The sequence below is a fragment of the Boleophthalmus pectinirostris genome, unplaced genomic scaffold (assembly GCF_026225935.1).
Source record: "Boleophthalmus pectinirostris isolate CB_2022bp ecotype Guang Dong unplaced genomic scaffold, ASM2622593v1 HiC_scaffold_23, whole genome shotgun sequence".
NCBI lineage: Eukaryota > Metazoa > Chordata > Actinopteri > Gobiiformes > Gobiidae > Boleophthalmus > Boleophthalmus pectinirostris.
In genome coordinates this window covers 22,832,222-22,847,004 of record NW_026571207.1, presented here as the reverse complement: position 1 = coordinate 22,847,004, position 14,783 = coordinate 22,832,222, and the positions used below count along the sequence as shown (strand labels likewise).

The window sequence follows — 14,783 nt, the reverse complement described above, 5'->3', positions numbered from 1 at the left end:
CCCATGCGTTCCTAATCTCTCCTCTCTTTAAACACGTGTGTAATTTCCAAATCTGGCTTACTATTGTACGCGTGGCTCAAAGAGTGAATGAATGGAAGGGAGACACAGTTGCAGTGAGTCACTATCAAAGCTATATTTGTGCATGTGGCGTGCGCAGTTAGCCCGCAGTAGCCCGAGATCGTGGCCTAGATCAAATACAGGAGTAGTGACACCACATCAAACGCGCACACACATTCTGGGACCCCGGCCGACTTTGATCCTCACCACAACATCCGCTGCTCTGCTCCAAGCCCCTGTCTCTCCCCCTCCTATAGGACACTTATACCGGACTCAAGTTACCCCTCTGTGCTTTTCAGAACAGAGTGCATTGTGTGTTCTCGTAGTAACCGGACACTGGAGCGGTGTGTACGGTCCAGTTTTGGAGCCAGCTGATGTGGGGGGAGAGGCAGAGCAGCTGTGGTTAGTGTCATGATCTGAGCTTTTATGAGTGTAATAATATGTGGCTTCTCTGTATGATGATACTCTGCACTACCACTGTGTTTGCTTATGTCCTGAGTGAAGCCAGATGGGACTGTGATAGGGGGCGGTTTACTCAAGGTAACTCTTCACTAGTTCAAAAGTGAAAGTGAGCCATCATTTTGAGGGTTATGATTTGACCAAAACTTTATAAAATGATTTGAACTTCTGTCCTGACCATGTAACAGACACATCAATTATACATCACTAGGGATGCACAGATACCGATACTAGTCTTGAATATCTTTGCTGATACTGACAAATTAGCTGGATTGGATATCAGTTCCATGGTCCTAGTTGGGCCTTTAATTCGATGTAATGAGACCATTTACAGGCAGATTTTGGTCTTGAACATTTCATAATGCTTGAACTTTTACTCATAGGAAGCTGTTCAGTAGTAAAGTGAAGGAAAAATTGCAGTTACATAACACAATTGGATCTCTTGTGTTATAAATTAACAATATCGGGTATTAGAGCCCGACATGGGCACCTGGAGACATATCAGCTATTGGCCGATATGTTTGCTGATAGGGGCCGATATTTCACGTGGGCATGTCATTATATAGACTCTCTACATTATGTTCATTTAGTCCAATTTACAGACAGATAAATGTCCTAATATGTGGTTCCACATCAGTATTTATCTGCAGAGTCATTTGTCTGTGTGTGTGTCCGTACTGTCCCTGAACACACGTCACTCACGTCACTCACGTCACTCACGTCACTCACGTCACTCACGTCACTCATGTCATTCACGTGTTCTTGTTTACATCCGCAGTCATAGATCCAAACACTGAGATTATATTCTTTTTATGGACAATTTGAGTCTGGATTAAAAGGACATTTATTAGTGCAGAATGGCACTGATGTGAGGAGGAGCCTATGTGAGCACTGAGTGTTGGAAATATGTTGACTTTGAAGCTAATTTTGGTTAGCGATTAGCTGCTGTAGCTCCCACTCATAAACAGGCTGTTTTCTATTGACCTGTTGTAAAGTGACTATATTGGCAATATATTTGTTACTGGACCTGCATTGATATGTAAATGAGCTGTGAATAGAGGTGTGAATTATCACATTTGCGCATATAATTAATAACCACGGCGCGCAGCATTTACAACTAAAGGCTAATAGCGGGAGTTTCTTTACTAACTAGTAGGTATGGGTCGGTCGCGAACGAAGCGGTTGTTAGAACCGGCTCTTTGAAGCGAACGATGGGGGCCTGATCCTTATTGGGAGCCGTGTTTTCTCTTTCTCTCACTTTTTTTCTCTTCATGTCGCATGCAGACTCGTGGTAATTTGACAGCGGGCAGCGGCTCAAAAAGAAACGTTCAGACATCTGCTTGTGCATAGGAGAGAAAAACGTGCATAGTTGACTGTAGTTCAGCATAAAATGAATAAACCAGGACTAATCTTGGCCTCAAGAGACGGAGAGAGATAGAAACTTGTCCTTGTCCTTGCCCTGAGTCCTGGCACTCAGTCCTGGTTCAGTTCTGGTTTAGTCCTGCTTTAGACCTGCTTTAGACCTGGTTTAAACCTGGTTTAGTCCTGCTTGCATCAAAACAATCTGAAGAGCCGCTTGGGAGCCGAACGAGCCAGCAGCTTTTAGTGAGCTGAACCAAAAGAGCCCGTTCTCTAAAAAGAACTGGAATCCCCATCACTAGCTGCTAGAATGTGATGCAAAAATGCCATTAGTCCGACCTACTGTCTGTAAATATGATGTAAAAAGGCAGAATAACAATAAATGTTGCCTAAATAAACCCAATTTAAAATCCACTAGAGCCAAACCTAAGTTTTTTAAACAATTCAAGACTTGCAGTGAATTTTTACTTTACTAAATATATCAGCAATTATATCGGCTATCGGCAGCTCCAACTCCCATTTTATCGGTTTCACGTCGGCCACAACAAAACCCATATCGGTCGGGCCCTATCGGGTATTGCCTGAAATTGTCATCATCCATCACATGGATCATCCATCACATCGATGATAATAATAATAATAATAATAATAATAATAATAACAAGTATATATTGTCAGTATTTGCAAAAGTGATCTCAATGTTTTTCTAGAAAGTGATCTATGTATTGCCTGAAATGTTCCACAGTATGGCATTAAACGTATCCATCTACATGTAGTAGACTAACAGGGAACACCACTAGGCCAACAGGTCAAGAGTCTGATTTATAAAACCTCCGTATGAACAAAACAAGGTCAGAAATGTGCAGTTTGTCACGTAAAAGTTGGCATTTATAAAAAACTATGTGAAAGTGAAACATTGTGCACCTCCACAAAGTCTGAGACTGGCATACGCGCTGCGCACTTTTCAGATACACAGTTCAGAGGCGAGGAGAGCAGCAAGGAGCTGTGAGGAGAGAGTTTGAGGAAGTCATGTTTGGTGAAAGTTTGAAACTGTTCATTTTGACCCAGAAAAAGACAGAATCAAACTGAACTGTGAGCATTTAGTCCCAAGCATGTGAGAAACATGCACTATTTATTTGAGTATCATAATTTAATTGTTGCAATTGCGAGGGGAATGCAGATGTGCGTCAATCAAACCCTCATTATCGCCTCATGTTTGGGGAAATCTCATTCAGAACTCACTTTGTCATGTCTTTTTATGGTAAAATCAAGGAGTTAAAGTGCTGTGGCGTGAGGTGGGATCAAGTGCACAGATTTCTGCTGCAGAACGCAAACTTTGTGAAAATTGCATCTTGTTCGTACAAACTCTCTCAAGTAGATTTTCATTTATAGAGATTTTCTCTTTTATAAATGAGGCCCCAGATTTATGCAGAGGCAATTCCTCTCACAGAAAGAATGCATGTTTTCAAGGTATTTTTTGAAATGCAATCATCTGAAATTAAATAAATACAAGATAAATAAGTTACATATCATACTGTTGAATTTTTCAGGAAATGTTATAACATCTCCAGCTGACAGATAACTGGTGGAAAAGTAATATAGAGCCCCTTTAAAGTTGTGTGTTGATGATTTCATTCCAAGTTCCTGTGGACAACATTTAATAACCATTACCCATACACTAGTGTTCTGGGACTGAAAGATCATACAACGGAAATAAGAGACGATTTGCACGCTCTCGTAAAGGACAGCATCATTACTGCTTAATGCACCAGGCGCTGCCATGTATTGTGCTATTAAAAAGCAATTGGACAGGTGGTCTTCCTATCCACTCCACTGTGTAGTTAACAACAGCTATTGCTTCAGTGTATCCAGATGAGAGCAGATCCCTGTTAAGTCCCTAACCCATGTCTCTGCTCCGTGATGTACAAATCTGTAGCAATCAGCCGGCATGATAAAAAATGCAGAAAGCAGCTGCGTCTCATAAGGGAAGCAGCCTAATAAGGTTCATTCTTACACGTCAAACTTAATAAAACGTTTTCACTCTGCAGCACCCAAAGGAGCCCAATGAATTTAGCGTAATAAGAGAACGAATGTAGCGAGGCAAAACTACAGCGGTCCCAGGACAGTTAGGACTGCCAACCAGCCAGGGCCACCATGCCTCTGCCTCTGCAAAAGCACTGTGTGGCATTCAGGCAGGGGAAATCACATGTTGTAATTGCCTATAGAGTTCCAAATTGTTTAAATCCACAGGCCAATCTGAGACATATTTTCATTTTCTTTTCTTTCCTGTTGTATTATGGTTTTCTATGTTTTAATCATAGCTGTTGAAAACTACAGAACTGACACCTCCACCTCTTCATAGTGTAATTTCATTGAAGCAAGCAGCACATTTCCATGTTTTGTTTTTACTGTTAAAAAATGTGACATGACATTTCTGAACCCCACATCTCTGAGTAATTGCTAGTAAGCACAGAGCAGCAATCAGAGATAGGGGGTAGGTGAAAATGGCGATTATATGAACACTCAAGCCTTGAATGCAGGACAATACAGAAGAAATGAATTAACATGAACTAGAACCCTTGGGATTTGATGAGAGAACATCATTCTTACATGTTTACAAGCTCATAAAAGTTGAAGTTTCAATAATTTTACAGCAAGAATTGTGTAGATAAAACTGCATTACCACGCATTTATTTCTGAACTGGAGAATCATTATCTACCCCATATGTAGATTATAATGGCTATAAAAATGTATTGAATTCTCAATTCACGGCCAGCATATAGAGGGAATTTAATTGTTCTACATTATGAGAACTTGTGAGTTTTAAGACATGTTATAATGTTGTAACCTCATCAAAAACATACCTGGGGTTGTGTTTTGTTTCATTCACAGACATTTCAGTCAGTTTACTAGTCTGTCTACATCTCCAAATCTTAAAATGCTCTGTTCCACCTTGTGATGTCACGAAGCTGTAGTTTTCAAGTTAACAGCTACCTTTTACCTTTTGTTCAGTAGATATTGGCAATTCCAGGGCTGAAATTATCCAAATGATTGTAATGAAGATGTATGGAGTTTAACAACACAGTGGAGCACTTCCTGCATTACCACATGACATCACAAGATGGAACAGAGAATTTTCAGTTTGAGAGAAAAGCTCAGCCTAAATATGCAGGGTTTGAGTGTTAAACATGTGTAAATGAAACAAAACACAACTCTGTTTTGGATTTAGGAAACAACATTAAAACACAGATCAGAAAACAGAGTAATACGGGCCCTTTAAATATATTAATAATTCAAAATATAGTTTAACTCCAAATGTCACTTATGTTGCCAGCCAGTTAATACTATAAAATCACATTGATCTACATCTATTCAATGTATCACACACTTCTAGCCCTCTTAATGTTAGTATTTGACCTATCAGATGAGACCTGCTGTGCATTCAGATGAAGCCAAGTCCACTGCTTCAGAATAACTAATTGATGTAGTACGTTTGCCCGATACTGAGTAGATTTGCAGATTTGTTTCACCGGACATACCCTCTGTCGTCTTTATCTGGGCAGTACTCTTGCTTTGACTTGCTTATTTGACATGCAGCAGTCTTCCGATAGTGAATCTGAATTTCACTCTTTTGATCTGGACATAGTGTTTGGACAAGGCGGGCTGTAATCCCCTGGATGGAGACTTGGAGATGAAGACACAGCTCCTCACCAGACACTTTGATGCTTTATTCAGTTCATTTTTTGTTCAAAGAAGTCCAGTAGTGGCTCCTCACACCTCTCTCTCCTCTCTCCCTCGTTTTGATTGATACTGCTCTGTCTCCTAAGTCCCACATGTCATTTTTCTCTATTTCTTTTTTTTCTTTGACACAGCTCTCCTCCTCTTCTGCACTGCTTGGTATTCTAGAGCGGGAACACATGCACCATCAGATCCATCAGCTCCGATCGGAATGCCGCGCCATGACTCTGGGAAATGAAGGGAGGATGGGGGTGTAGGCGGGGGTTTATTGGGGGGTAGGTGGGTGGGGGGGCAGGTCAACGGCTCGTCCACATCCGCCTGGGACGAGAGCCACAGGCTGACAGTGAGAGAGACAGAAGAGAGAGAGGGAACCTTTTATCACTAAGCACAAACTTTTTATGTACACCGTTTAACTCCCAAATCTGTTTTCATGAGGTATTCAAGTTCTATGGTACTTTTAAAGGACAAAGTGAAAAGCACATATCTGTTGGATTCACTTAGTTATAGAGAGAACTTCATCAAGTCATTGTAACTCTTATCTATAGTTGAGTTTGTAAGTGAATAAAATGTATAATTTAATCATATGAAAATCATGTCTCAAACTGTTTATAAAAATGTGCCTGGCTTTGTTTCCATGGAAATAATGCTTTACCATATTAAAAGTATAATTAATTAAAGTCTAAAATCACTCTCTAAATTTTGTTAAATGACTATAAAAACAAATAGAAATAAAGCATAAAGAATATAATTTGTACTAACTCCTAATTGCCTTATCACAAGATGGGACCTCAAAAAAAAAAGTTTGTGTTGTGTTTTTGTTTTTTTCTCCATAAAAGTTGCATCTCATTTATTTTATCTGATTTGACAGATGTTACCAGAACACTCCCTAACAATGCAAATTTACATTTCAACTTTCAATTCAAGCTGTTCCTACCCATACAGCCATACCGAACCTGTCAACCACTGTCATATGCAACCACAAAATATATTTTAAAATCGCATTACCAATGAAGTAAATGTATTCTTAATCACAGTATACAGTATAAAAGAGGACAAATCTAGTATATTTTGTTAGGATATCCTTTGTATTTGCATAATATGATTTCTGTTGCGCTCGGTCTTTTGCATGTTAAACTGTCGTGCTGTGGGGTCTGTGCACACACAAATACCCAAACATATCGTCTCTTCTGTGTCTCTCTCTTTTATCAGCCAATAAAGCACTTAAAGCTTAAAGAGCATATTTATTACTCATACAGACATTATAGTGTGATCGAAAGAGCTGTTAGGAGCCAGTCATTGTTCCCCTGAGTCAGATATCCAACTCTTTCAGCAAAATTCAAGTCAAGATGTGGCTTTTTTATTAGTATTCTTCGTCATGTGCATTCACCAATCCTTACTATAGAAATGATACTTATCACATCAACACTATTTCTCATCTGTGAATCTGTATGCTGTTGTTACTGGCTTCTTTTTATAGCATCGGTATGTCACAGTCATATTTGAGTCCATTTGTACTACTCCTCATATAGAAACATGAAACAGCTGAAAGGGCAATGAAGATAGACTTTTCTAACTATGACTGGATAGTAAGGCAAATCCATCTGTCACGATAACAAATTTTGAAGCACGATATATTGCTACAGAGATATACTGCGATAAATGATAATATTGAAACTACTTCATGCCTCTGACATAAAAACAGAAATGCAAGATTATCCCAATAAACCATTTTTAAATAGACAGTATCATTAAGTGAGATAAGTTGCACAAATAAATTGCAGAATGAACCAATAATTAGCCATAGAAGTTAATTATTCAGCCCTCTACAGCTCAAATTTTATTGTATTAACAACAAACAGACCCCAAATGTCCCCATTTTTACAAAGAAAATGTACGCATGTTAGATACTGAGCCCCAAAATACATTGTTCCAGCTTTCATGTTGAAAGAGAAGTTGATATAGTAATGATCATGATAGGCCAAATGTGAAAAAAACAAAAACAAAAACACATATTCCTCCAAACTTTGAAGTCTGCTGTAAACCACATGTTCTTACTGACAGACTGGCACTGGCTGTGACAGACTGTGTTAGTGGGATAAGAAGAGGACAGTCCCGCTCAGACTGTGGAGTTGTGTGTTTGAGGAGCCAAGTGTCACTCAGGTCCCAGGAGGGTTCACTTTGCCCCACTGTGTCCTCCAATATGTCCTCACACAGCAGCAGAGAAGAAGAAGGCAAGCACATGTGTTTATAGGGTTTGGCAATAATAACAGACAATTAATGTTGCTATATGGTAAATGATCACATTTTTATATATAGCGTGAGCCACTGCACCAATATGCACTTGTTGTTCTGAATTTTTTGCAGTAATGATTAACCGCTCAGTTTTTTGTAGTATTTTGCTTATTGTAAAAATGGCATCAATAGCGATATAATTATTTTAATGAATGGCACACCTCTACTATTCTGTACATTTAATGTTGATACATGGACCACTTGCCTGAACAGACATAACACATTTTGGAGTTGGAGGTTCTGGCTTCTGCTTGTCTTCATGGAGATGATATTGCTTTAACTTAAATGTTCCACTGTAAAGCATTAAACATATCCATCTTGCATGTATGCTAAAAACATACCTTGAAAATCATGGATCTACCATCTATCTACATGGGGATAGATAAACTTAATGCCTCATACTGTGGACTAACATAACTCTAAGCAAGTATACGCAAGGAAAAGTCTTACCAGTTGTTGTTGTTGTTTGTGTGTTTGTTTAAGGCTGGGATGATCCGGACGGAGGAGGAGGAGTTTTACATCGAGCCTTTGGAGAGGGGGGTGGAGGTGGTGCAGGAGGAGGCCGGGGGGCACGGGAGGACGCACATCGTGTACCGGTCATCAGCAGTGAAGAAGAAACCTGTGAGTCGGGAGGCAGAAGACCACCACTACAGAGGTCAGTGCCCGGAGTCCCTCCAGTACCTCTCGGTTGACACTGAGCTGGGAGAAAGCTTTTGTCATGAGACTGGTGTTGGGACGTATGCAGGAAGAGTGTCTGAAGAGGAGTGAAGGGAGAAGAGAGGGTGTGTCTTCTTTGTGTCTCAAAAAATTTCAAAAATGCATTATTACTTTATTACATTTATTACATCTGACATAATTGTTTTGAAAGTTATAAAAGCAAAGGTAGTCATGAAACACTGGAATTGCAATTATTGACATTAAAGGTGCACTATGGAACTTTTCTGGAGGAGGTCCACCACCTGCTTGTCTCCAAAATGTTATTGCTTTTCGTGGAATGTTCCATAATGTGGCATAAATTTATCTTAATCTATGACTTGAAACTTGGCCTGATGGTACAACCTGCTTGTCTCTATTGATGCCATACTTGTGCTATACTGAGGAACATTCCAGGAAAAATAATATATCCACGGAGACAAGCTGGTATGGATCTTCAAAGTGCACCTTTAAGCACTGCTGTCCTCTCCTACTGATTTATTTTTGTATTTTTAACTAATTAGACGGCTCTCCTGAGTGTGTAGTTGCCAAACCGTGGTGTGAGTGAGGAGCAGTGACATATGCAGATCCACGTGTCACACTCTAACTGTGTGATAGAGAAACACCTTCTTTAACAATTAGCCACTGACACGTGTGTGCTTTAGTGTGGATGAGCAGTCTCGTGAGCATGTCATCCTATCATAACATTGACACTATCAATAGATTCAAAATAAAGCATCGGATGAAGATCAGACTTTTTCCTAAGGATTCATATTCATTTGCGACATTTTTGTTAGGGATGCATTGATCCAGCTTTTTCTGTTCTGATACTGACGCGGATACCTTGGCTTTAAGTATCTCCCTCTACTCGATATCAACCGATACCAATGAAGAGACTGAAGACATAACTTATTCCCAACACAAACAACATATGGAAGAAAATGTTCCAAATGTCAACTCTTCCAACTCTTACTGTAATTAGAAGACCCTGGTAAAAATACAAGTTTAATATTGTGAGATACTTTGAGCCAACACTGTCTAGTAAATCGTCTTATAACACCAATTTATAGACCAAAATGGGATATCAGCTGAACCGATATCTTAGAAACCAATATCTTGGAAGCCGATATTCGATCCACCAAAATGTTCTATATTGGCACTGATATCTGATCAGTATTGTGTTGGTGCATCCATCATTTTTGTGCACAGTTTGCTTAGTTTGATAGGGCCCTCTGCACTTACCCACCCTCACTGACACAAGTAGGACTTCTTCTTTTGCTGTATTGTGTATATGCTAGGTTTGAGCGTTATGTGGAAAATTCACACACTTATTGTATGAGAATGATATTTGATTTTGTTTTATTGTGCTATCTGGATACTGTGTGACCCTATGGCAAGCCTCTTTAGAGAAATAGATTAGCATGAACACATACAAAACAAGAAGTATAAAAGAATATAAAAGGCGTATTATGGTCTGTGCTCAAGTGGAACACACAGTACACATGTGATATTACAGTCAGGCACAAACCTTGTATCTAAAAAACCTTCACATTTCTGGGATATCTGAAAAATACTGTGTTGGTTTTGTAACTGAATATTGCTTTAACAGAGTTTATAAAAGCTTGATCGCTTCTAGGGGTTTCAGTTACTGTAGAATTTGAAGTTTATGTATTTTTGGCAGTGTTTCCCATTAATAGAAGAGACTATGGTGCCCCCCCAATAGTGTCAAATTCTCCCCTATACTCTAAAATGAACATGGACTAGACATTGGCATAACGAAATCTCAACTTTCATACATTACATTAAAAAGTACCTACACTGTACAAAAAGACTGCAAAAATATGAAATACAGGCAATACATGACATTCATACTCCACAAATAGTATGAGTAAAATTATTAATATAGAAAGTATTTTTTGCCATAGTCTGAACAGATCTATGGAAAACACTGTCTGGCATAGATGTTTAAAGGCAGCGTAAAGTGCAGCGTAAGGAGCTGTTGACCAGAAAAAAGAGTAATCCTACATATAAGTAATGTAGGCCGTAACAGTCCACTTCACTGATATATAATCAACAAAGACATGCAGATATTTATGTACAGCTTGAGTTGAGTCCATAGCAGCAGATGAGATGTGCATCTTCCTATTCTGAGCCGTTCACTGGAGAATGCCTAATAATATACAGTGAGACAGAGTTTCCATAGGAACACCCAGAAAGGACAGACCGCATCCGAGTAACACTGTTCCTGATACCGCCACGGCAACAATCCACAAGAAGAAAATATTTCAGTTATATATAAATGAATAGATTAAACTTATAGGTGTCGTGCCTTGATCGCACTTCTCCACCTGTGAACACACATGTGCACAGACAGGCAGTCAGAGCACCGCCAAGCCTACTCGCTGTTTGTTCCTTTGAATGTGCCTTTCTAATGAAGAGTGGGGTGCGGATCAATAGCGTAGGATAGAACAGGCCCGAGTGTGCTGTGCGTGTGTGTGTATGCGTGTGTGCGTCTCGTGCGCGCGTGTGTGGACAGCGTGGGCTTCAGTTCTGTGGACGTCTGGCTTTAGAGCAGGGGATTTTGATGCTAAGCTAGCCGACAGACAGATAGACACAGACAGACAGACAGGCATGCTCACAGCTACATTTGATGTTTCTTTTGTTCCTCTGCTTCTTAGCTATTCCAGACCACTACATAATGTAAACACAGGCTTACCTTCGAGCGTTGCATCAGTAGTATTACAGTTACAATGCATTCAAATGCCTGAACATTCTCTGAGAGCTTTAGCTTTATACATCAGTGACAGACAGACAAAAAATGTGCCATAAGGGCCTATATCTAGCAAAAGTTTAGCAATATTTACTCAAAAATTCTGCAAAACCTCACTGGATTCAGGTGCTATTCTAGATCAAAATGCTCTGAAATTTTAAAGGTCCTATATTACACAAAATGGATTCTTATGAGATTTAAGGCACGTTAGTTTGACTTCATCAAAAACGTAGCCGGATATGTGTTTGTTTCATTCACACATGTCTGAGCAACTCTTTTTTATTAGTCTGTCTGCATCCCCAAAGCTCAAAATGCTCTGTTCCACCTTGTGATGTCATGAAGCAGTAGTTTTCAAGTTAGCAGCTACCTTTGACCTTTAGTTAAGCAGAGGTTGATGATTCCAGGACTGAAATGATCCAAAGTGTTGTAGTAAAGGTTTATGGAGTTTAAAAACACATTTGAGCACTTCCTGTATTACCACATGACATCACAAGGTAGAACAGAGTGTATGAATGAAACAAAAAGCAACTCCAGGTATATATAGACTGCTTAATTGCAATATAGCTACTTTTCTGGTGGAGGGTCTGCCACCTGCATTTCTCCACAGACAGAGACAGACACAGACAGACAAGGCATGCTCACACCTACATTTGATGCTTCTTTTGTTCCTTTTGCGTCTTCTTTCTTGTTCTTCTTTTTCTTCTTCTTCTAGACTACTACATAATGTAAACACAGGCTTACCTCCAAGCCATGCATCAGTAGTATTACAGTTACAATACACTGAAGTACTTGGACATTTAACTTAGACGACAATGGCAGACAGACAAAAATTAATTCATTATCAATCAATCATTCGCAAAGCTGTGCAAACTCTACTTGCTTCGTTTATTAAATGTTAGGCTCATTTCCTGGCTAAAAACAGGAGGGGAGAGAAGTTATATTTAGAAAGGTAATAGAGAGAGAGAGCTGAGGGAGGACGGAGATTGATCGGTTCCTTGCATCATAAGCTGAAGAGGTGTGAATCAATATCCTAAGTGGAGAGAGCAAGCTTTTATTATTAATGTTGTCAATTAATCGCTGCGGCAATAGAAAAGGCTGGATTGCTTTTCATTTAGACGGACAAGCGTTACACCCAAACAGTCTGGCATCACATTTGAACTCTCTGTACCTGTCTATCTCTTGTGATCATTTCTTCTGCAAGCAGGCTGCTTGTTTGTGCGTGTGGTTGTGGATGGAGGGAAGGGGGCGGAGTCTGTAGTGGGGACTTTTCTGATGCAGGGTTTTCTACCTACTTGTCTCCATGGAAATGATATTGCTTTTCCTAACATGTTCCACAGTATGGCATTAGCTTATTTCCTTGGTGATATGATATGATAAGATAAGAATGCATGCTTGGCAAGGTATTTTATAGAATAAAAGACTTGTAACTGAATGAATGTGAAATAGATATGCTTAATGCAATGCTTTGGAACATTCCAGCCATTACATCTCCATGGAAACCAGAAGGTGCAGAGAGAACATTTCTATCTTTCATGTATTCAGTTACAGAGGTTTAATAAAAAGACAACAAAAAACATATTGTCGAACATTCCAGGTTAAACAAGAACATCTCCATGGAGACAAGCAGGTGGCAAACCCTTCTCTAGAAAAGTTACGTAGTGCACTTTTAAAATATAATTTATGCTTGTTAATTGTCCAAAATTGGATCTGACATTATCTTACGAGCACATTGTTGCTATGAGCAGATCAGGTACATTTGTTTCGATGCTTGTCCTCTCCCTGTTCCATTCATGTGTTTGTCTGTGAGCTGGACCAGTGTTTTTTACTGTGACGTAAGTGGTGGGCTTGAGTGAGGAGCTCGGAGCGGGGGGGTCAGACAGAGGCCACTGGTGCTAGTCACTGTCTGTTAACATCTGCCTCCCTAAAGTGTCTCTACGACGCCTCTTTCTAGTGAACATGTTGATGATGTCATAAGGGTCCTCAGAGGGGACAAAGGGGACCCAGTGGAGATAAGACTTGACAATTGAAGTGTATTTAAACTAAGGTAAAATGTTTAGAATATAGAAAAATGTTAGTGTCAATTAAGAACACATTTGATATAATAAAAAGTAAGATATCACACTGAAGATTTTCTAAAATGACTTCAAGTGTGCCCTTTACAGGGCTGTGCAAATAATCAAATTCTAATCAAAACTGAGAGTCAGTCATCTCTAATCGTCAGTGATAAAGATGATCTCAACCATTTGTCAATTAAAGCAAGTGGTTGGGAATGTTGGATTTGGTACGCTGTGTAACTCTTTGGCTGTCTGTCCGTCACCTGCTTGCTTCTATGTGAATCTATGTCATTGCTCTGCCTGGAATGTTCCACAATATGATATGAAACAGCTCCATGTTACATTTACTAAATTACAGGTGGTTTTGTGCTCAAAAATACATAGAAAAACAGTGATTCTGACTGTGGGTGGTGTTGCCGCTCCACAGATCTGACTAGTAGCTTGGTCTGGTTTGGTCTCCATAAAGATAGAATGGTAGATAGAAGAAGGTTTAATACCATACTGTGAAACATTCCAGACAAAGCAATAACATGTCCACGGAGCAAAGCATTTGTAGGACCCTCCATCAGAAAAGTTACACAATGCACGCTTAAGTTCTGGAACTGATTAATAACCTGTATTATTTACATTCAAAGCCATATATTCATTGTTTTGTCTTATCGCCCAGCTGTAGTCCTTAGAGTGCATTTAGTTTTTAAATTGAGGGGTTTAAAGTGGGAATTTCTTGAGCCTATATAGTGTATGTAAACATCTTGCCAAGAACTGCAAGCGCCTCTACAATTTTAGAGTAAAGACAACAAAAGCCCAGCAGCAAATTCCAGGCAAAAAAAATCTAAAACTTCAGACTATTATAGGCTAACGTAAACATGTGGTAATGAGGAGGAAGTGAGCCTCACTTCTGCGTCAGATCTTAAATTATGAAAAGCTAAAGATAGCAGTGAATGGTCTATAGAATGTGCGTTAGTATGCAATGCTGTTTGGAGTACACATACTTTTCGTCATAAAAATGTCCCTACATTTTCTGAAAAGTACAGTCATATTCTTGCTGTGTTGTTGTTGTTGTGTTCACTGGTTACAGGGCAATGCTCTGTGGAGCCAAAGGACCACACTGGTGTTTAGAGTACGCCTCATATAAAGAGCATGTGTTTTATGGATGTAATAATAGAATCATATGGATGTTATATTTGGGGCATTAGCCTTTTTACTCCCATATACACACACACATACACACATTGCGTTTGACTTGCATTCATTTCATGGAGACAGATCCAAACCATAATCATAGTTACGATTTACCTAACCCTGACCTAAACCCTAACCTTAACTTACTTCAAACCATATCTGAACTTCAAATCATGTT

At 39.4% G+C, this 14,783-nt stretch overlaps 1 protein-coding gene across 1 annotated transcript in view; it reads left to right on the top strand.

Moving 5' to 3' along the window:
• Positions 1-14,783, top strand: part of LOC110157629 (A disintegrin and metalloproteinase with thrombospondin motifs 2-like) — a 118,869-nt gene that overhangs the window by 42,057 nt on the left and 62,029 nt on the right. Inside the window, exon 3 of the mRNA XM_055159152.1 lies at positions 8,390-8,561. Coding sequence (XP_055015127.1) covers positions 8,390-8,561 — 172 coding nt within the window. The remainder of the gene's footprint in view (positions 1-8,389; positions 8,562-14,783) is intronic.